The sequence below is a fragment of the Dermacentor variabilis genome, chromosome 2, assembly GCF_050947875.1.
Source record: "Dermacentor variabilis isolate Ectoservices chromosome 2, ASM5094787v1, whole genome shotgun sequence".
NCBI classification, from domain to species: Eukaryota; Metazoa; Arthropoda; class Arachnida; order Ixodida; family Ixodidae; genus Dermacentor; species Dermacentor variabilis.
In genome coordinates, this window is record NC_134569.1 from 169686154 (window position 1) to 169708564 (window position 22411).

Below are 22411 nucleotides of genomic sequence, written 5' to 3' on the forward strand. Positions count from 1 at the left end.
CTGTGGCCTATTAGAAAGGATGTAATGATCCCATTCCGTCTCTTTTCATATTTTTTCTCACGCTTTTATTTTTTACACGCTCTTCTTTCCAACTCTACTTCCCCTTTCCCTTCCGCTAGTTCAGGGTAGCAAACCGGAGGTTCTCACTCTGGTTTACCTCCCGGCCTTTCTCTAATTTCCATCTCTCTCTCTCTCTCTCTCTCTCTCTCTCTTATGCTTTAGTTATTTACTTTCCATCATCATCATCCCATCAGCCTGGTTACGCCCACTGCAGGGCGTAACTACCCCCCGGTCGTGTACTAATTGTGACCATGTTGTCCCTGCAAACTTGGTAATCTCATACGCCCACCTAACTTTCTGCCGCCCCCTGCAACGCTTCCCTTCCCTTGGAATCCAGTCCGTAACCCTTAATGACCATCGGTTATCTTCCCTACTCATTACATGTCATGCCCATGCCCCCCATTTCTTTTTCTTGATTTCAACTAAGATGTCATTAAGTCGCGTTTGTTCCCTCACCCAATCTGCTCTTTTCTTATCCCTTAACGTTACACCCATTATTCTTCTTTCCATAGCTCGTTGCGTCGTCCTCAATTTAAGCAGAATCCTTTTCGTAAGCCTCCAGGTTTCTGCCCCATACGTGAGTACTGGTAAGCCGCCATCATCATCATCATCATCATCATCATCATCATCATCATCACTACCACCACCACCACCACCATCATCATCATCATCAGCATCATCATCAGCATCAACAGCCTAGTTACGCCCTCTGCAGGGCAAAGGCCTCTCCCATACTTCTCTAACTACCCCAGTCATGTACTAATGGTGGCCATGTTGTCCCTGCATACTTCGTAATCTCATACGCCCACCTAACTTACTGCCGCCACCTGTTACGCATCCCTTCCCTTGGAATCCAGTCCGTAACCCTTAATGACCGTCGGTTACCTTCCCTCCTCATTACATGTCCTGCCCATGCCCCATTTACTTTTTCTTGATTTCAACTAAGATATCATTACCTCGCGTTTGTTCCCTCACCCAATCTGCTCTTTTCTTATCCCTTAACGTTACACCCATCATTCTTGTTTCCATAGCTTGTTGCGTCGTCCTCAATTAAAATAGAACCCTTTTCGAAAGCCTCCAGGTTTCTGCCCCGTACGTGAGTACAGGTGGGACACAGCTGTTATGTACTTTTCTCTTGAGGGATAGTGGGAAGCTGCTGTTCATGATTTGAGAATGCCTGCCAAACGCACCCCAGTCCATTCTTATTCTGATTATTTCAGTCTTATGAAACGGATCCGTGGTCACTACCTGCCCTAAGTATATGTATTTCCTTACCACTTCCAGTGCCTCGCTAATTATCGTAAACTGCTGTTCTCTTCTGAGACTGTTAAACATTACTTTAGTTTTCTGCAGAATAATTTTTAGACTCACCCTACTGCTTTGCCTCTCCAGGTCAGTGAGCATGCATTGCAATTCGTCCCCTGATTTACTAAGCAAGGCAATATAATCAGCGAATCTCAAGTTACTAAGGTATTCTCCATTAACTATTATCCACAATTCTTCCCACTCCAGGTCTCTCAATACCTCCTGTAAACACGCTGTGTATAGCATTTGAGAGATCGTATCTCCCAGCCTGACGCCTTTCTTTATCGGGATTCTGTTGCTTTCTTTATGGAGGACTACGATGGCTGTGGAGCCGCTATAGATATCTTTCAGTATTTTTAAATATGGCTCGTCTAAACCCTGTTTCCGCAGTGCCTCCATGACTGCCGAGGTTTCGACCGAATCAAAGGCTTTTTCGTAATCAATGAAAGCTATGCATAAGGGTTGGTTATATTCAGCACATTTCTCTATCACCCGATGGATAGTGTGAATATGGGCTATTGTTAAGCAGCCTTTACGGAATCCTGCCTGGTCCTTTGGTTGACAGAAGTCTAAGGTGTTCCTGATTCTATTTGCGATTACCTTAGTAAGTACTCTGTAGGCAACGGACAGTAAGCTGATCGGTCTATAATTTTTCAAGTCTTTGGCGTCCCCTTTCTTATGGATTAGGATTATGTTAGCGTTCTTCCAAGATTCCGGTACCCTCGAGGTCATGAGCCATTGTGTATACAGGGTGGCCAGTTTTTCTAGAACAATGTGTCCGCCATCCTTCAACAGATCTGCTGTTACCTGATCCTCCCCCTCTTCCTTCCCGCTTTGCATAGCTCCCAAGGCATTCTTTACTTCTTCCGGCGTTACTTGTGCGATTTCAAATTCCTCTAGACAATTTACTTATACTCGTTGTTCAAGATCCCTTAGGGGTCGTGTTACAGCGACGTTTAATCGAATAAAATTGGTGGAAATGCACATATTTCATTAATGATAAAATTAGGAGCTAAAGAAGATTTATCAAACTGCATAGGCCCGAGCTCAAGATTACATAGATTGATTGTCCGCATCATACATTCGGCCTCTTTCTATCAGGGATAAAATTCACGAAGCTTCTAGTTCGTAAGTTCTGCTAGTCATTGGGCGGCAGCCTTGGCTATAGTATTTAGGATATCACGATTGGCTGGTGCGCGAACTTTATAATATGTGCAGCCTGCAAAGCTTTTTCACATTAGCAATGTAGTTTAGGTAGTTTTCCAAAAATAATTTGGTGGCTAGATCTGTTGAGTGAAACTTAGTGTTGTCCATATTCAACTGCAAAAGCAATTTCTTATATATTTTGTGAGTGCCACAGATAAATTCATTGTTTTTTTATAGTTCTTCACCTCCGCCTTTTATATCTAGGATACATCGGCGCACATACCTTGCTAAATCCTTCCATGCCCTTGAAGTTTTTACTCAGATGTATAAGGCAATATTTCCCAAGTCTTTTTACTGCGATACTGTAGCTTAGCACGCCAGAGTGATACGATAGTCCGTTATTTTTCTGCAATGCGTTATAAACTCGTTGTATGGCTTTAGCATTTTTATTATTCGGTAATTTTTGTGTTCGTTTTACAATGTTTTCTGGCTTATAAATTTAAAATTATACGTACGACATATAGGATGTCCGAACTAACGTTAACCAATCGGGCCAACAAAAATAAAATAAAAAGCACGGTGCAAGATAAGATTTTAAGACGTATGTTGTTCGACCATCACACCTCTGACAACCGAATACCGTAGTTCTTATGATTGTATCTTGTACCTTTCTTTAAAACTTTTCTTCTATGAACAGCTTGGTTGCCGTTAGCTGGGGTGCACAATATATGCTATATTTTTTTCTCGATAAATTGGGCTAGTGCGCGCCTTAATCAGTGTGTCATTTGTCACAAAAACGCTTGTGGTGGGATGCATTGCGCAGTGTTTACATTGTTCCCAATATTCTCAAACGTAGCGTGGATGACACCAAAATGATCTAAAGGTGTATTTGTAGTGCTATGCGTATGAATTAGCGGGTCGGCATGACATCGTCAGCGCGAAATTGTCTTCCACGGAGGGACACCATTTGACACGGTCTTCCTAACTCAGCCCAAATCCTAAAACGGTTTCTCAGGTTACTTACACAGTTTGCGTAATCTCTGTGCAGCCGTCCATATTTAGTGCTGCGATTTAACGATGCAACCATCTCAGCTGCCACTAATTACTAGGCTCATGACCCGTGGTTGCTCAGTGGCTTTTGGCCTTCTGCTGTTGATGAGGAGAGTGCGGCTTTGACTGCGGGCTGCGTAGGAATGTGAAATCCCTCAGAATGCAAGTTGTTCAGCATAATTTGGTTGCTGACGAGGGTGGCGATACGAGCTTGTTGGTCAGCCATATTGAATTGGAATGAACTGTAGAGCATTACCGGGGCAAAGACACAGTGAAGGAAGCCCCATTTGTCGCTCGTGTTTCATTGTGTCCTTGTCCTGTCGCTGCGCTGCGCTTCATCTCGGCTGAGTAATCAAGAGCCCACTATGGTATCTCTCAAAAGCAGTGCATTGCTTGGGGACGTTAGAAGGCATCAATTAAACCACGGTGCTCTTCGTCTCGGCCAGCTGAAAGCACACGTAGCTGTCAAGTCAAACATACTGAAGTCGCTTGCTAAGTAATTAGATTGTGCAATGTCGCATTGATGATTCATCCTGTCGATTATTACAAACTTACTTTTGTCACAACAGGCTTTGTCTGAACGCGTCACGTGGTCGTCGTATACGGTGTATTGTGTCGTGTTTCCTATGGTGAATTTACTTTGCTTTTTCATAGGTGGACGAGACAACATTGTACTATATTGGTTATGGGGTATCTCTCTTCGCTTTAACCATTGCCCTCTGGATATTTCTTTATTACAAGTAAGTAATCTTTCTATAACGAAACGAAAACGTAATAAAATGCTGGTAAAGTGGAGTTGCTTCCACGCCAACACTATTGTGGCGTAAGTGACCACACGTAATGCTAGCAGAAATAATGCTGTTGTTTTTTGTAGCTGCACTAATCTTTCTAATTGAGAGATATTTAGCGGGAATATGTCTCTTTTGAAATAAGTAAGAGTTCTACTTTGATAAGCAGATCAAGTACAGTATACGAAGGGACTTTTCTCGTATACATTTGTCGATATAATGTGTGGTGATGTGAGAGTTCTACACCACTTTTCAGGGACCTGCGGTGCTTAAGAAATACCATTCACGTGAACCTCATGGTGACCTACTTTCTGGTATCTATTGTGTGGATGACAACGGCAACACTGCAGTCCATACCATCTCCTGTCTACAGAACGGTAAAGTGCCAGAGGCTGAACGGCCGGGCGAAACTTCAACTTATAACGGAATCAATTAAAATAAGGCTATTGTGCTGTCCAGAGAACTTACAAGATGATAGTTAGTGCACCTAAAGGAACTCACAGCGACAAAAATCAGTAATGTAGCCGTGAGGCTGTCATGGCCGATGGTACTGTAGAAGCAAAGCGGTGCATCAAAAAGCGCCGTTTTCCGCAGCTCTTCGACCGACTATTGTTTGGTTTCGCGCCACCTGTCTCTTGTATGACCCGTTATTTCTAGCACGAGCTACTTATCCATTGCCGTGTTCAGTTATTTCTTGCCTTCTTCATGTCTGCGCAGTAATAATGAATGACCATTAAGCGGCCTTGAAGGTTGATGTTATTTGCGTGGCCACAGCTGCAATAATGTGCCAGCTTTGCCTCTACTGAAGCAATTCTAGCCTTTTCGGGCTGCACAGATGGCATTGTAGTAGGATTTTCGCCGCATGCTGTAGCTAGGGCAAAAATGCAAAGAAGGAGAAAAAATGTATTTCACTAATTCATGTTATTGCTTTTTAAGGGTGTCTCTAGAGCTAGCGGAATGCAGGGAAACTATTACTCAATAGGCTATCTACCGTCCTGTAGAACAATTGGTACACAAGAAGGAACGAAAGTTATAAATGCGAGTTCTTATCCTTATTATCACTTCAAATTTGAAGTAGTCTTTTTCAGCTTTTGAAGATTACCTTCAACTTTAAGGCACCTATGAACGTCTCAATATAGCTTGAGCAATTTAACGTCATCACAAAACTATATTGAAATCTTTCTAAAAGGGGTAAAAAAGTTATAGTAGTCACAATTTATTTTTGTGCTAAATATTTTCACCGATGTCTTTAGACTGAAAGGAAACATCAGGATTCTCGTGGCCGTTATCTATAAATACTCTTATCTTCATACGTAAGCTCCGAGCCCACTGATATTAAAGTATGTTCTAAAGTACTACTGCCCACATTATTACATTTCAAATGCAATGTGTTTTGTGTTTTTGCAGGGGGCGTGCTTTCTCTATATCGTGCTGACTTACTTGATGGGCACAAACTTTTTCTGGATGTTTGTCGAAGGCCTCTACTTATACATACTCGTCGTGAAGACATTCTCAGTGGAACTAGTGAGGATACACGTTTACGCCTTCGTCGGATGGGGTGAGGGCTGTTGCTGCAGTCAACCACATTTCAACTATTGAAAATCGCACAAAGCATGGTTTTCTATGAACTCAAACCTATCTTGACGTAGTATTCTAAGAGATCGCATTTTAAGTTGGTATAGCCGGTCATCTCTCCTAGTGACTGCCACAGACTGGCCGTAAGAAACTACAAGTGCACGCATGCACGTAAGTATACATGCACGCTCAACAGTGGAGAAGAAATAATCAAAGGGCGAGTGGCTGTGCCTTCTCTGTATTTTTCATTTTCTTACAATGCCAAGTACGAACCAAATAGCTCCTCAGCAAGTCATTTTACGGCGCAAATTGATTTTCTTCTACTATGTACAAAAACGTGCATTTATAAAATTGTGGAGTTTTGAATTAGCAGCGGTGTAGCTACCGCTCTCGATATGTTTGAAAATGTTTCAGATTTTACTGCATCGAGTTTTATTGAAAACTAAAAGAACGTATAAGCGTGTACAGCTGTAATGGGTTGTGTTTAGCTGCAGTCGTTTGTAATCTAGACAAAGATATGATCGACAGAAACCCCGCTGAACGGCCTCAACAAGTCAAAGTTTAAGGAAAGCAATTATGACTATTGTCGACTGCTTAATATTTCTTACCTGTACATTTCTTAGCTACTACAGAGATTGCGTCTCTGTATTTATCTTTGAAATTGTATTTCTGAAATGCGGAGGTTGTGGCATCGGTTCCAACTGGCAGCAAATTGTTCTTTCTCCCACTTTCGTTTCCCTGGAATATTTGATTTGTAGATCCCAAATAAGAACTACATCTAACTTCTATGCTCTCCCTGGTTTAGTTTTCTGTTCGCTTTATATGGTTGAGTTGTTGTTATGGTATTCTATTAAATACGCTTCAAAATCATGCTGCTACTACTATATAATGGGCTTCAGGAAACAGGCCATTTGCCTGCATGGTGCTAGCTACCCTCCTAAGCCTTTGCGTGTTGCAAATATTCAGCGAAAGCAGGGAAACAGGATGCAACAGCCCAGCTCAGAGTCGTGATCATTATGACCAAAAAAACGAATGACACGGTCATTATGCACTTCATTGCGGGAAAACAGCGCGGAAAAAAAGTCAAGACGAGCAGGACAAGCACTAACTCGTTTTGTTGTTGTTGTTTTTCCGTCTCGTGTATTACGCGCGTTCCCCCATAATGAAGCCATACCACCAAGCTCAAGTTCAGAGTTGAGCAAGGGCTAGTTGGTATTTCATTGCAAACTTGAGTTACGCTGCATAAAGGGACAGAGAGAACGACGAAGACAAGCGGTGACTTAAAACAGAATTTTTATCTTGAACAGCAAGCGTATACAACGAAGGTACCAAGACAACCCCCCCCCTCCTCCTTCCAAAACACTAAGCCAACATGAGCAATTAAGTACTGAACTTCAAATGAACCACAACCTCTTGTCTATGTATGCGCTTGTAAGTCAAGTTCAGATCCTTTCATCATGTACATCCCTCGTTTGTTTGCACAGCCGACTGTAATTAGCGCTCTGGAGTGACGCTCATCTCTTCTGAGTGCCTAATAAGCTAGACAGCCTTTGTAGAAAGCAAGGTCAAAAAAGGAGACCGAATTTAATTATCAGGTAATGTCAGGTAATGTCTAGTAATTGAAGCAAATGGTTCATAGTGGAGATAACAAGTTGCATCATATATTTGGAACATATGTGCAAACGTTGCATCACTCTAACAGATCATGAAAAAGTTGGCAAATTATTTGTAGGAACAATATTTAAGGAGTCAAGCCTAATTGTTACTAGCCATTCATACACGGAATACAAAGGCTACCTTCTGTCTAATGATCATCTAGCATAATGAGCGCTAACACTGCCTTTCATTTTTGACCGTCTCTGTGGCAGCATGCCAGAATAGTATACTGGTCTATAATACGAGATGCAATAGGGAGAGAGTTTTATAATTTCTAAGCGAGCACTATGTTGGGGCTATATTATAAACAGACTATTTATAATTGCGCAGGCAGAACTAATGCATATATGTCTGTTAATAGCTGAACAGTAATTGAGAACATCTACTGACATTCTGCAAGGAATGGTTTTCAATGTGAGCTTGAGAGTCTAAACAAAATACAGATACATATATCTTATTCAAGGTCAATACCACAACGTTTCCCACCAATCTGGCCTTATATAAACAAAAAAGTGCTTCCGCAAGGGATAATGATACAGTGACAGAAACGGGGAAAGCCTTGGACTCTAGAAAGGGAACAGCTGGTTTTCTAATCTACGCTAGTGAACTTGGCAGGGCAAAGATAACGGATAAGGAGAAAGTAAGATAAAGAAATGTTGGTGGACAACCATACGATCACTGGACAGTCCTAGGTATCTCTTGAATTAGAACACCAATTCAGGCGACAGCCAGTTGAGTGCACAGGTTTGTCCTTGAAACTGTAGCAGTGCCTTCGCACACTGAGTTACGATGGACTATGGCGTCGGCATTAAAATGGTTTGCTCAAATAAAGCTCGATGATTACACAAACACTATTCCGAAGAATAAACACCGGCCAATCGTGATGTTTTACTTATTATCGGCGGCGGTGGCTGGCAAATGGCAAGAAGCACCGACGAAAGCAAAGTTTTGTGAATTGAGCGCCGGAGGCAAGGCACGTGGGCTGTATGATTTCAGAAAACAGTTGTTCATTTATTTTTATGGCGGGTTTATTGACAGAAGACAGATAAAGCAGTTTTGTAAGCACAGGTCAAACAAAAAAAATTGTGGCACTGAGGAATTTCTGAGGCTTAGAAATGCTTTTGTATTATCGCTGATAGAACGTAATACTTTACCTTGCGTTGGCGTCCGTTGCTGGTCGGTGTAATTGTAACAGCTGACTAACGCTGAATTTAAATTCATTTAAATTCGGACGACCATTATAACAAAAACAAAGCGCGTCGCTTCACAGAATGTCATTTACTGTGATGCACATTTCTGCGCAGGGCTACCAGCCTTAGTGGTGACCATTTGGGCAATCACAAAGGCTTACTTCAGTGCCAATCGCAATGATCCTGCTCTCTTCGACGGATTGTAAGTAACCATTGCTAGGGTAAACTGAATAACTATGGCCGTAAAGTAGGAGCAACGTTTCACTTGCTGGTTTCAATGCAGAATATACGTGAAATTGTTTCCCGCAAGTTGCAAGACTATACGAGGTACAGCTGCTGATAATATTTATTAAAGGCACTCTGGATGTGGAAATGGAAACAGTACTGTAGTCAGCAAGGTTTCAGCCACGTAAGCGTCCTGTTCATGATGTGATATCAGACAGAGGAAAGCATCGAAATAATGATTCTTTCATGAAACAACTGTCGTTCTGAAATGGAGAGGCGTTTGGTAATATCTACAACAAAAAATAATTTCCTAGTGATAGAATACGCGTTATGCGGTAACTTCCCCCTAGTTTCTTCTTACTAATCTGCTCTGCTGACTATTTGTGCAAGAAACCTATAATTGGGTTTTCTTTTTAGCTGCAGCTTACTTAAAAAATTGCCTGCGGCAAATAGCCCAATTCTAATCCTTAATCTAAATTAGTTGACCAGGCGGTCATTACTTCTACAGGAAATTGAAATCCTTACCTAAATAATAACAACATAACGGTAATTCACTTTCTAAATAATTTCCTTATGGCAAATATTTCAATAAACGAATTATAGTCGGTGAGTTCGGAAGGCATATCCACTTGGAATGAATTCTCATGACTGCAGCAGTATCGATATATTCATTTTGAAAGTGTCTGATAAAATGCATTGTCGTTCCAATCAGTTTTTTTAAAGAAAACACTGTTTTTGATGCATTGAAGCACGACCATAACTGTAACACCAATATATTCCATCGGATAGATTTAAAATTAATATCTCGAAACCGGTGCAGTACACAGAATTCGTACTCATTGGATAGGCCTTGGGATCGCGTTAAGTACAATTCGTAGATTACAATATGTGCCGTAAGATATTTCATTAAAAATGAATTAGCAGAGTTAGGTTAAATATTCAATTAAAGAGTTTGATATCTCCTAAAAGCATTGGCCGCCCCATAGAGTAATTTATATTATGGGTTAGAATCTTGCGATCTACAAGAGGCAATTTTTAAAATTATGGTGCAGCTAAGAAAGGAAGCTCCGTATAAAAAGGCCACGAGGCAGACATGTGCATAATCAAGGTTTCCCTTGTGTTCGTACGTGTACACTTCATTGCGCGCGTACAGAGATGCTAAGCGGCTTTTATGAGAAAATGTCGCACAAAAATTAACATACATGAGAAATACAACACGCGGAAAATGTGTCGTTCTAGCACTGACATATCGCCTTCCCGTTGTACTATAGGAGACGCAATGCACTTTCTTTCATACATTTAAGGAAGTTGTGAATGCAATTTTTGATAGTAGCAGCTCCGCTGTAAACTGTGTTCACACACATCTGCGGAGTGTGCTAGGATTGGCTTTGCCCGTGCCATCAGGCTCTAGATACGGCTCTATAGATTGTTAATGCGATGAGCATTGTTTAGGAAAATGCGTGCACTTTCAGCAGGCATTCTACCTAACGATGTTTCTGCCAACTTGCATCACGCGGTAGTCCACGGTCTTATATATACATCATCGGGCTGATTGGCTGAGGGAACAAAGACCAAAGATAACCGTCGGGCCAACATGGGGGTGTGTGTCTTCGGGTTGGTGCCGCTCTTCAATGAACTCTCTCACGTAACTTAGCTTGCTGGGTATGTGCAATTTGATATGTACCGCTCATCAACGAACACATTTGACGCCATGTAGGGTCACTTGATATGTGCCACTGGTTATGTGTCACTGGTTATGTACCGCTCTTAAATAATTGAAAATTATAAAAAGTTTCGGTTGCATGGCGGAATCGAGCCGGCGTCACATGTAGCGTATAGACTCGTGTAAGGGCCGCACCCCCCACTTGGCATAACCAAATTTGAGAACAAAAACTTTTACGTCGGAGCAACAGGGTCGATGCCCCAGTGCCACGCGTGCGCATCATCCAATTCTTGCGCGCTGCGCACTTCTGCGTGCCGCTACTAGATGGCGAGAGCTACGCGTTGACCTTGGATGCAATCGTACGTCTGAGGATCGGGGCAAGCTCAAGTCGCCGGCTGCGGCGGTAACATTTTGACCAAACGGTTTCGTCCTCTGTACAGATCGCACCTCGTCAGAATTGTGAAAAAAAAGTAATGTGACTCTTAGACTAATCTATACTGTATTCAGGCAATCTTGTCCGAATACATATTCACACACGCTGCACAGTACATGGAGTCGGTGTCGCTAGATAGCACGGCCTGTTCACTGTGAAGTGCGAGAGAGTGACCGGGCCGTCTACAACGTGTCATACATAACGGGTCTCTGAAGTTCCAATAGGAAGTGCCGCTACATTACTTCAATGCTAATTCCACTACTGTCAACCTTCGTCGTAAATTATGTGCTGCCTAAATTTTCTACTTTTTTGCACTGTGAGGCTGTTGCAAGGAATTCGTATTCACACTGAGCCTCATTAACACGCAAAATACCTCTCTTCCAAGGTAAAGTTTCACAAATTATGTTTAAAACACTGAGCCACAATGCAACTGTGGCTTGAATAGATTATTCGGGCTACTTGATGAACACATTTAAATTTTTATTCAACTGTTAAAGCTTTCTATTCAGATTCTACTCTTATATTGCTTACTTATAGGTGGTCGTACCCAGAGGCAAGTAAATTTTGCGCTACTTTTCAGCAGTGCTTCCTTTTCACAAATGTATAGATAAATTCGGCCTTGGTCACGTATTTTTGAGGTAGGTTTAGAGGCCCAGGTACGCGTACTACGGTGAAGTAGCTCTATTTCGAAATTCACACCAGCTTGAAAGGAGGACACAGTTGATAAAAGTTACATGCTTGCTCTCCTCTGGCACAATGAACAAAGGACAACGTTACGAGTTACGTCGCCCGAGGGCGCACTTATGTGCAGGGCCCGTATTCCTCCTGAAAATGCCAGATTAGCCACTCCGAGTAAAAAGACTGGAGATGTAAAACGCGAGCTCCGCCATGCAATCCACGGCGACGAATGTGCCTCAGAAAATAGCATTTTATTATTTGTGGAATAAACATAGACTCCACGTTTCAATATCAAGAAAGTTAGTAAATTTTGCCTTTTTAAAGCTGCTCAGCTTCAGGTTCCGTGGAAATGCGTCTACCACGATGCCAGGAGGCGTCTATGTAAACTACCTTTTGATAGCTCGCATGTCCGTTTAAATAATATTAGTCTAAACTCCACATGGTATATCCACGTGGAGCAAAAGCTCCTCTAAAAAAATCATACGTTAAAATTAAGTGGAAGACGATAGACCCCGGCGAGCATCACGTTACGCAACGATTTAAAGAAATTTATTTATTTATTATTTTATTTATTTACTTATTTATCATACCCTCAAGGTCATTACGGCATTATAGAGGGGAGGGGTTACAAGCAAAACGGGTAAATTCAACAAACAGGAGTTACTAAAGCATACCATTATATATATATATATATATATATATATATACACAGTACGGGTTGAACAATGTGCACAACAAGGTTCCTAGTTATACAGTGCTAGCTATGGAATTCTTGAATAATTGGTGATCTGCGATGGTGGCCATCGAAGCGGCAATGCGATTCCACTCAGTGGAAGTGCGTGGTACAAATGACTGCAAGAAAGCGTTGGATATACATAATAAGACTTTTTATAATTGTGAATGCATTCTAGCGCATTCGTGTTAATGTTTTCCTTTTTACAGGTGGAGTGCTGGTAAAAAGAATTGACAAACGACAAAATTGGCGCATCCTTTTTTAGAAGCTTTAGCACAACCCTTTCTATCTGGCACATGTACGGTAGCGTTTAAAAACAAGGCAGATATCTCCCAGCTAAGCCAATGATTAAGCAACCTCAAGTGCCAATTATGTTAGGTCTCTGACGTAAAGAAAAAAAAAGAAAGAAAAAAGCACAAAGGAAATAAATAAAAGCACTAAAACTATGCCTGCCGTGATTTCGTTAAATGCGGGAGGTTCCGGCATCTTTCTTTTTTGTTCTCCAACGAACTCCTTCTCAAAGACGTCCACCACAGATCTTTTCCTTTCTTTTGAAAAATAATAACGCTGATTTCCTCTCAGTTCTTTTCTCATTTCAAGGCATACTTGTCCTCGGGACAGACCTTCCTTACTTTTCCGAGAACAAAAAGCTTCTTGCTTTCCCTGAGTCCACTAGTACCCAATATTAAGGCTTATTGTGTGACACAGAATGCCAGCAATAAATCTTTGCGGCCCGTTTGCTTCTTGAAATATTGAGCAAAATAATTGCAGCTGCTGTGTCCCCCTAGTATGGAAAAGATTAATGCGACTGCTGATACTCTGCACCATGTTGGGCAGAGAGGAATGTTTCCCTTTGATTATTTTCTGCATTTCTTGCAGCATACATCGTTGAGCCTCTCTTATCCTTTTCACATTCGCAACTTCCAAAATTGTTCTTTTTGCAGGTGCGTCTGGCAGTTGAAAGACATTTACGATTGTGTCTTTATCTGTCCTGTTGCCATTGTCCTTTTGGTAAGTCGTGAGACCGTAAATCAATTTACGGCGGATTTTTCATGCGCCGTGCACTCATTATTTTGTTTAACTTTTTGTGAACATTTCTTCAAATACTGTGGGGCTTGAGCAGCCACTTGTGTATCGTTTCTCTTGAAATACAAAATAAGCAAAAAAATACGTTTCTGGCTGCCATTGGTTCCCATATACACTATCACAGAAATAAAAAGAAAACATAGTCTGCCGACATGTAGTGACTGCGTGATATTCATTGAAAGATTTGTTTACACTACTAACGCTCAGGCCTTCCAGAATATTTTTTTTTAGTTTGAGGAAAAGTGCAAAAAAAAAAACACGAGGACAAGAGAAGCAAACGAAGACACAGCGTTTCTCTTGTCCTCTTGTCCTCGTGTTTTGTTGCGCTTTGCCTCAAGTTATGCAGTACGAACAGGCCCACGGGTCTGTTCTCTTAAACTTTATTTGTTTAGGTTGCGACAGCCTGTTCATGTTGAAATAGTGAATGAAGTTAAGCGGAGTGGTAGATGCGTAGTAGTCGTCTCATATTTGGCACAAACGAAAGCACATGCTGGGTAGGATTGGCCACTTACATAGCCTGAGTTCACAACGTCATCGATATAGTACACAGCAGGATCCTGCTGTGTAAGTGAAGTGGCTCTATTATAAACTCTCCATGCTACAGAGACAGTGTATTTTCGACAAGCAGTACTTCATTCTAATGTCATGTAGTCGGGACGCTATATTTCGAACTTAAGGGAAATCGGGTGAAATGTCTAGTTTAGCAAGATTCCGGCATTGAGGAATTTGTCTTGTGGACATGGTGCTTTGCCATCTCAGCTTCAAAGAGCACCAACCATAATCACCGCAATTTTATTGGATAGTAGTAAGCCGAATTTCAAATTTTTATTGTTACTATTATTTGTTTCGGAAAACATATATGCACTTGACAGGAAAAGGAAAGCGAAGAGAACGCTGGCAACTACCACCGGAAGGGGCGCAACGCCTGCCTACTCTTCAGAAAAGACCCGCCGTGGTTGCTCAGTGGCTATGGTGTTAGGCTGCTGAGCACGAGGTCGCGGGATCGAATCCCGGCCACGGCGGCCGCATTTCGATGGGGGCGAAATGCGAAAACACCCGTGTACTTAGATTTAGGTGCACGTTAAAGAACCCCAGGTGGTCAAAATTTCCGGAGTCCCCCACTACGGCGTGCCTCATAATCAGAAAGTGGTTTTGGCACGTAAAACCCCATATACTACTACTACTCTTCAGAAAAGAGCAGACAGAAGCATAGAAACGGAAGCATGCGGCAGCAAACATTGGAACAGTTCGAGATAATACAACGCCGCAGAAAGCCATTTTGCGCGAGTCATCTAAAGGCGTCAGAGAAGGCAGTTCGGCGCGCGATAACCCCTCCTTAAGAAAGAATGAAAGCGAAGCGTGGCGGACGCGTGTGCCAGCCCAGCCGCAACCGCTGCGTAAAACAAGGGCCCAGATGCGACGGAGCAGAGGAAACGACGCCCAGTGGACGTTTAGTCTACGAGCACCATAACCATGTAAGGCAAAGCTACATGTCAGGCCAGCAGATATGATGGGACGCGCATGCGCACCGCTGCTCTAGCGGCCCTCTCGACGGTAGGCAACCACGTCGGTAGACGGAGCGTCGATGCAGTTTGGCACGCGCTCCGGTGGTCCGCATAATTTTGCTCACGGGTGTACTTCTTTTTTCTGCTTTCAGGTTAACATGTTCTTCATGGGAGAAATAATGTGGGTATTAATTACAAAGCTGCGAGCCACAACGACAATTGAAACGCAACAATACAGGTAACAAAACTCTCCACGTGGTTATCCCCCCGTAACAAACTAGTTTTGCACGTAAGGTTTGTTATTCTCTCCACGAGCTTTGTACGCTCATGGGGAAGGAGAAGCTGCGGTATATTCAGGTTTCGCATCATGCATTTGGTACTCTCTCTCGAGAAAAAAAAATAAAACACCAACATCTATAAAAACCATAAAGAACTATTGAAGAAAGCGCCTTTGAGATATATTCATCTGTATTAACATGTGTCTGGGCGGGTCGTTCCATAAGTTATCGAGATTTTCAGAAAGGTTTGTGATATTTTTCAGGAAAAAAGCCCATACCACTGTCAGCAGGCGTGTCAAGCGCCTTTATCACGCTTCATTCGGCAGAGATATTGCAGAGAGTGTGAGAGTTGCTAACGTTGTGCACAGGTGTATAGAAATGTAATTGCGACATGGGAGCTGTGCCGGAACTGATGCTTTGTGCGCTTTAGTACCCTTTGGCGGAAACTATAAGTTGGGTCAGGCATGCGCGGTTTTTCCATGCGAGGATTCCTTGCTCAAAAGAAGGACATCGAATGAAGGCGTCTCCTGTAAGCAAAATAGACGTCTCATTAAACAAAAATTCTACCCTCGATCAACAAGTTCCACATATACCATTTAAAAGATCAGTTGAAATTTTGTTTTTAAAACTAAAAAAAGAGCGTGCACATCCTTGTCCCTGCATAAGTGACAGGTGATACCAGATCTTAATTTAGAGTACATCGTCAAGTGCTGTAAGAAAGAAGTCCTTTAGATTACAGCCAGTTTTGAAAAGTACAGCGGCTTAAACCGTTTCCCTGCGAAATGTCTGGCTCTCATTTGAGACTCCTGCGTACTTTACGTGACAATTCTTGAAAATTTGTTGCAGAAAAGCAGCGAAGGCTCTGCTTGTCTTGACTCCGCTGCTCGGAGTAACATATCTATTGGTGATCTGGACTCCGTCTCACAAGACTGCCAAGATTGTCTTCACCTACTTGCAGATCACACTCCTCTCTACTCAGGCAAGTAGTACTCCAACTTACCTTGAGTGTTCGCTTAGGCATGTAGTTAGGGCAGCGCTTTTAAGCGGAGTAGGAAATATCGCGAATAGTTGTACTGCTTAGAGAGGTGGCATCGTTTCCCGGTGTGTGAACGCTTACTGATTTCTTACAGGGTGAATTATTTCCTACCTTCTAGCTGTTTCCCTTGTGGCGTTAAACCGGTCAGTAATCGAACTTCGTGTTCAGGCACTCGTGTTCTTCAAACTCAAGGAAATAAGCGCCGGCTTGCGTACACGTATCACCCGCCGAGTTGTTAGCCGTGAGGTTGGTACGAGAATGAACACCGGGTAGACAAACGTAATTGGCAGCCGCACTACGGCGTTGCTCACAGCCGGTTCTTTTTTTTTCTTTGGGACGGTAAATCACAGAGCAACAGTTAACATGTTTACAAAACTAAAGTTCTTGGTGATACCAACGCTATGGTAACTGGTAAATACGATCAGCGAGCCATCGGCGACGAAGCTTTCTTCTTCAGGAACAAGGCATTCAAGGCAGAAAGCTGGGCTAGTTGGTGTGTCATCATTATCATTATAATTTTGTCATCACAAAATTAGCGCTTGTCCTGTCGTCTTCTCTGTCTTTGTCCCTGCAATTTTGCGCTAGTCTTTTGAATAATGATGTTCTTCAGGAACTCTTAAAAAGTTTATTTAGACGTTTTTGTTCTTCAAATGAATTCAAGATTTCTCTTCCGCGCCTTTTCTTCTACTGTATTTTCCGAGCTTCTTTCATAGCTCTCTAGGTTGTAATGACCGATTGATTAATTGCTTTCCGTATTTCGGATTGATATGTGTTGCCATGGAGGTTTTTATGCAAAAATATTTACTTGTGGAAAATATATTCAAGGACTTTAACACATAATCTTGGCATTAGCATACACATATCTCTCGCGGCAATAAGATTTTTGCTGTTAAAATGTACGGTGGTTATTTTTTTTCTTTTGCAGGGCTTCACTGTGGCAGTTCTTTATTGCTTCTTTAATGGCGAGGTAAGTTACAAAACAACCATAATTTGATCATGAATACCGAGTACCATCAATAATAGCCATGATTTGCAAGATGCCTTTACCTAAAGTCACAAAGCCCGCCTGTTGGCTTCATTGTCTTGCTAAAAACTATTTCACTCTGTGCAGTACGGTGCAGCGTAGGTAACAAAAAAAATAAACGTAAGCAAATGCCTCTGCTAAATTCTTATTACATTGCGACGGTTACAAAAATGAGCTAAATAAATTTACTTCGAAATACTGAGAGAAAATTCGCTTTCAATGTGCTTCTCTTAATGACGGTATTGAGCGCTTAGAAAAGACAAGGAATAAAAGAGGCACAATGGCGCCACTGCCAATAATGAAGTTTAATTCCTTGACAGAGCCCAGCAAAACTGCCTTCGAACGCAGCTCACCGAGCACGTGAACCACATTGACACCGGGCGACGAGATAACCAGATGGAGCGTACAAATAACAAGAATGAAACTTTAGCTACCGATGCGCAAATATTTCAGTTCTTTGTCGGACAACACAAAGAAAGTCTTGCTGATACAAAAAGCACAGAGGTAGTCAATCTGCTCACTCAGCAAGACTTCCCTGGCGTTGCCCGATAAAGAAGTGAATTCTATGCGCATGTGTGACTAAATTTCATTCCGCTTGTTTGTACGCTCTATCTTGTCATCTTGCTCCCAGGTGGCAACGTAGCTCACGTGGTCGGCCACGTATATTCAAGGGCAATTCTGTTCGGCTTTGTCAAGGAATTGAACATCATTGTTGTGAGTAGCGCCCGTGTGTCTCCACATTTTGCCCTCGTCTTTACAAAGTGCTCAGCTACCGTCATTCAAGGTGTACCAACAAACCCATTTCGGCACACTTGTATTAATACAACTACACGCTTTATAAGACGAGCAATTCACTGAGCTGCGCCATTCGTACGCAATCTCTTTTTCTCACGCAAATCTAAGGGTGCAACCAAAGAGACAGCGCACTTAACATACGACATGTCATGAAAGCGAGTAAGAAGCGAAACTCGGATGGAACGACAAGAAAAAAGAGAAGCGGGATCAATTTATAACATGACTGCACATCATGCTTCTGTAGTCGAGGTATAGTCTCAGGGCAAATTTTTGCACACCCCTTCAGGACAGCTTCCTTTTCCAGGCGTTTGCTACACAACCGACAAGTGCAACCGCACTCGCCCGGCCACCCCATCGTCAAAGAAATGGCAATGCGCATATTAGAGATATATTATTGTCTTTATTTAGACACTAATTAGAGAAAAGGGACCAAAGAAAAACATTGCGAAATAAGTAGTTCGACTGGCGCCGAGGCAAGGCCAGCAGCATTCGCATGTCCATAGGGCAGGTGCGTGGCTGCTGGCGCGGTAAAGCAGGCGAAGCCGTCAGTGCTCACTGCATCGCCTGTTGCACCGCACCGGCAGCCAGCATTCTAACGTGAACAAACTGTGTCCCTATCCGCAATGCCGGCATCCCTCGGGGCAAACGCGCACAACACGAGCAAAGAAACTTCTCCGCCGTAGTGCCTAGGCAGAGTTCGATATCTATGGAGCAGAAGGCCCCACATTTTCTCTATCGCACCCTCTATTACTCGCGCACGCGCGCAAACGTCTGACGCCTCAGGGATTCCATAACTACATTGTTTAGCTCAAAACAACGGACACAAGAAAGACGACAGGACAAGGCGCTTATAACAGCAAGTTCCGTAGATGACACAGGCACACGAAACTCAGGGCCCACAGCCGAAGAAAGATAGTTCAGGACAATGCATTGGCGGGCTTGTTATGGATTCGCACCAACTAGCCCTCCAACGAATTGTGGCTAGGAAATGCCGCGTCCCGCTGTACTTACTATAGAAATTGTAAAGTCACGCCCGCGCTGCCCGGAGTAGAACACGCGCCCCCCTTCCCTACCCTCACCGCGGAGCCTTACGCTTCCGCCCCGCTCCCCTCCCTTGCCTGCCCTAGACTGAGCTGCGATCGCCGACTCACTCTTGCACGCTTTCACGGGCGCATACAGCATACGGTACTCGGCGACGATTTTATCGCTCTTGGACTTTATACGAAACCTCATGGTGACGGCGACGGCACAAATGCGCCTGGAGTGTACATATGATTGATGTCACAATACAATAAAATAAGTCTCATTACCTTAACCGTTTCATCGCTAAACTAGTCGGCGCCTTCTGCCATATAAAGAAAGCTGTTCTCGGTAACTAATACTCTACCCGCCGTGCATGCTCCTTTGAAAGGAGCAAGCACGAAAACCTTTTCTACACGACACGTGAGGGCTCTTCCGGCACCGAGATAGGACAACTAGGGAGGCTGCTGAGCATTTCTGCATTGAAAAAAAAAAACGGTTTCCCGTGTGTCATTGAGCCCTCGATTAGCCTTAAAACAACTTTTAAATAACATTTCTAAAGAAAGCATTTTTTGATGCTAACCCAACACTATCAGTGCCCGCATGATAAGGACCTACACACTAAACATTTTAACACCCTTAAGGGTGTAAATCAGTTTGTCGCCAGACGAACACCCTAAGGGTGCTGTTGTCTACACCCTACAGTTGGGGTGCCACTATAGCACCCTAAAGGAAGGGTGTCCAGCAAAATAAATTTAGGGTGTAAGGGTGCTCGTCCAAATTAACACCCATCTGTGTGGGTGTTGGAAGGGTGTACACCCTTTTATTTCTAGCGTGTATGGAAGGCAGATTCGGCAGTACACGCCTTCAATTACTACTATGTACAGCGATCCTCGCGCAACTATTGCGTGTGCCAGAAGGTTCAAGTTCGGCTACCAAACGCACTGTCGAACAGCCGGCCTTGAAGCTTCGATGGGCATACACAACACCTATACGTGTGGATCACATTACATATTAGTAATTCATGGTGTATATTGGAAAACCTGTCTTCGCTGCACAAATACAACCTAGCAAACTTGACACTTTTGAGCATGTATATCAACACCAAGGTTATCACGATTTCCATATCCAAATAATATGCAACACAGACTGGTAAGATATATGCTGCATTTTCAAGAAAACGCAAATATATTTATTGCATGCTGCAATACAGAGTACAACATATACATAAATCACATGAAATATAAACATGCACAATCACCAAACACATCGGTAAGTACAAGAACATGTACATTCCCCACAAAGGTACCTAAAATATATGTATTGATCAAATCTGTTATTAGAGAAGAAACTATGTATAGCGGCACTGAAAGAGCCTGGGTTGATTCGCAGTGTTTTGGGCCACATAAAGGAATAAATTTTTAGTATTAGGCTCCAGTGAACGAAAATTCAAGTTTTGATGCCTTAAAAAAAGGCATATTGCAAAGGTGAATTAGGGAAGCAATTGAAATGCAGAGCAAACGCACAAGAAAGGCACGTGTTATTTTGTACACTAATGTAATCGCAAAGCATTATGAAAAGTTTGGAAAGTCGATGTAAAGCATAACTGGCCAACATTTTTCAGACTGAAACAATTCTTTCCAAGCATAGACATGCTTTAAGTGAGGTTTATGCCAGAAGCCTTATTGCTAATTTTCTATTTCCAACAAGATTACTTGAGCACAAAAATACGTAGAATTTTTTAGTGCCTACATAGTTTGTCCTCTTTTGTGAAACGAGAGTTCTCTGGGCTAAAGGTGCTGTGTAGCGGTTTTTCTAACTACAATACCAGTTTCTATAAATTTTTGTTTTGTAACTCTAAGGCACTGGTACATATACAATATGTAGTTTGAAAATAGGTTCTTTTCTTACTATAAATCAAAAGAGTGCATATTCCAAATCTACTAGTGCCTGGGTGCAAAGTGCAGTAGGAGGCCTGATAAAAACAAACCACTGTTGATTAAACGATTTTGCTGAGCACAAAATGTGGACAGTGTTTTAAAATACATAGTAAATTTCTAAATTATTTGCACTTAGATGCCGTAATTCAAGATTAAGGCATGCTATAGCATGTGAGCATGCAAATTAGCAAATATGGTTTAATAAATTAGCCATACTCTGGTTACTAAAAGAACACAGGCATAGGCAGTCATGCAAAAGTTCAAGTTAAATATCACACTGTTAACATTTGCCAGCAAATGGCCGTATCAAACATTATAATTATACTGAACAAGGGTAGTTTCTTGGGATAGTTTGCAATTAATGAGATAAAATTACGTACAGCTTGAATGACAAGAACTGCGAGAGATGACAGACTGCGCTGACTTCCAACAATATTTAATTATGTTGCCACATCATGTGTATTTGTACAAAAGCGGGCATGCGCAGAATATGAGTCACAAGGGGTGTCTAATAGCAAGTGACTGTACTAAGAACATCGCCCTTTGAAAAAAATAAACATTATAATTTCTATCTGTTGAGATACAAGACTTCACTAGGAGTCAGCACGATAGAGGGGTTACTAACGCACACACTAACCAGTTTTCTAGTGAAATCTGCTTCTATAGTTTCCCGGATGACCTGTGTCTCGCTAAAGCTTCCGTACCTTCAAAGAGGGGCTGCAGCCGCAGTCCCAGCAATGGATGCCGAAGTGGCCTTGAATAGTGTTATGGACGTTGTTATCGTGCTCTCCTAAATGATTGTTTAGGCGCCTGCCTGTCTGTCCAACAAAGTCAAATGAGATATTGTAAAGCTTTGCCTCCTTAACAGCCTCAATAAATCTTGCTCACGCGAGATGCAACATAGCGTTGCTGCACAGGCTGATTGCCTTTCTTGGGTTGGCTACCCTTTGGCCTTAATTTCAGGCATAGCGGAACAGCTTCTGAAGTGCACAAAACATGATGAGCGCGCTCGGTCAAGGAACCAGCCGGTTGAAAGACACAGGTTTGCAGTGCTACCGTATGTTCATGATGTCTCCCATAGGCTAAAAAAGATTAGGGAACCTACAGAAATCGCAGTCCTTTTCTCAGCCCCGGAAAAGCTGGCAAGGCTCTGTAAGTGTGTAAACGCGCCTGAATCACGTCAGAGTTGTTGCTCTGCCGGGCACAGAAAACGTTTTGCGATGTG

At 42.5% G+C, this 22411-nt stretch overlaps 1 protein-coding gene across 1 annotated transcript in view; it reads left to right on the forward strand.

Annotated features, from left to right (window-relative positions):
* Nucleotides 1–22411, forward strand: part of LOC142570549 (diuretic hormone receptor-like) — a 44138-nt gene that overhangs the window by 13521 nt on the left and 8206 nt on the right. Inside the window, exons 4-11 of the mRNA XM_075678923.1 lie at nucleotides 4216–4301; nucleotides 4606–4726; nucleotides 5757–5907; nucleotides 8885–8972; nucleotides 13447–13513; nucleotides 15246–15331; nucleotides 16218–16350; nucleotides 17333–17374. Coding sequence (XP_075535038.1) covers nucleotides 4216–4301; nucleotides 4606–4726; nucleotides 5757–5907; nucleotides 8885–8972; nucleotides 13447–13513; nucleotides 15246–15331; nucleotides 16218–16350; nucleotides 17333–17374 — 774 coding nt within the window. The remainder of the gene's footprint in view (nucleotides 1–4215; nucleotides 4302–4605; nucleotides 4727–5756; nucleotides 5908–8884; nucleotides 8973–13446; nucleotides 13514–15245; nucleotides 15332–16217; nucleotides 16351–17332; nucleotides 17375–22411) is intronic.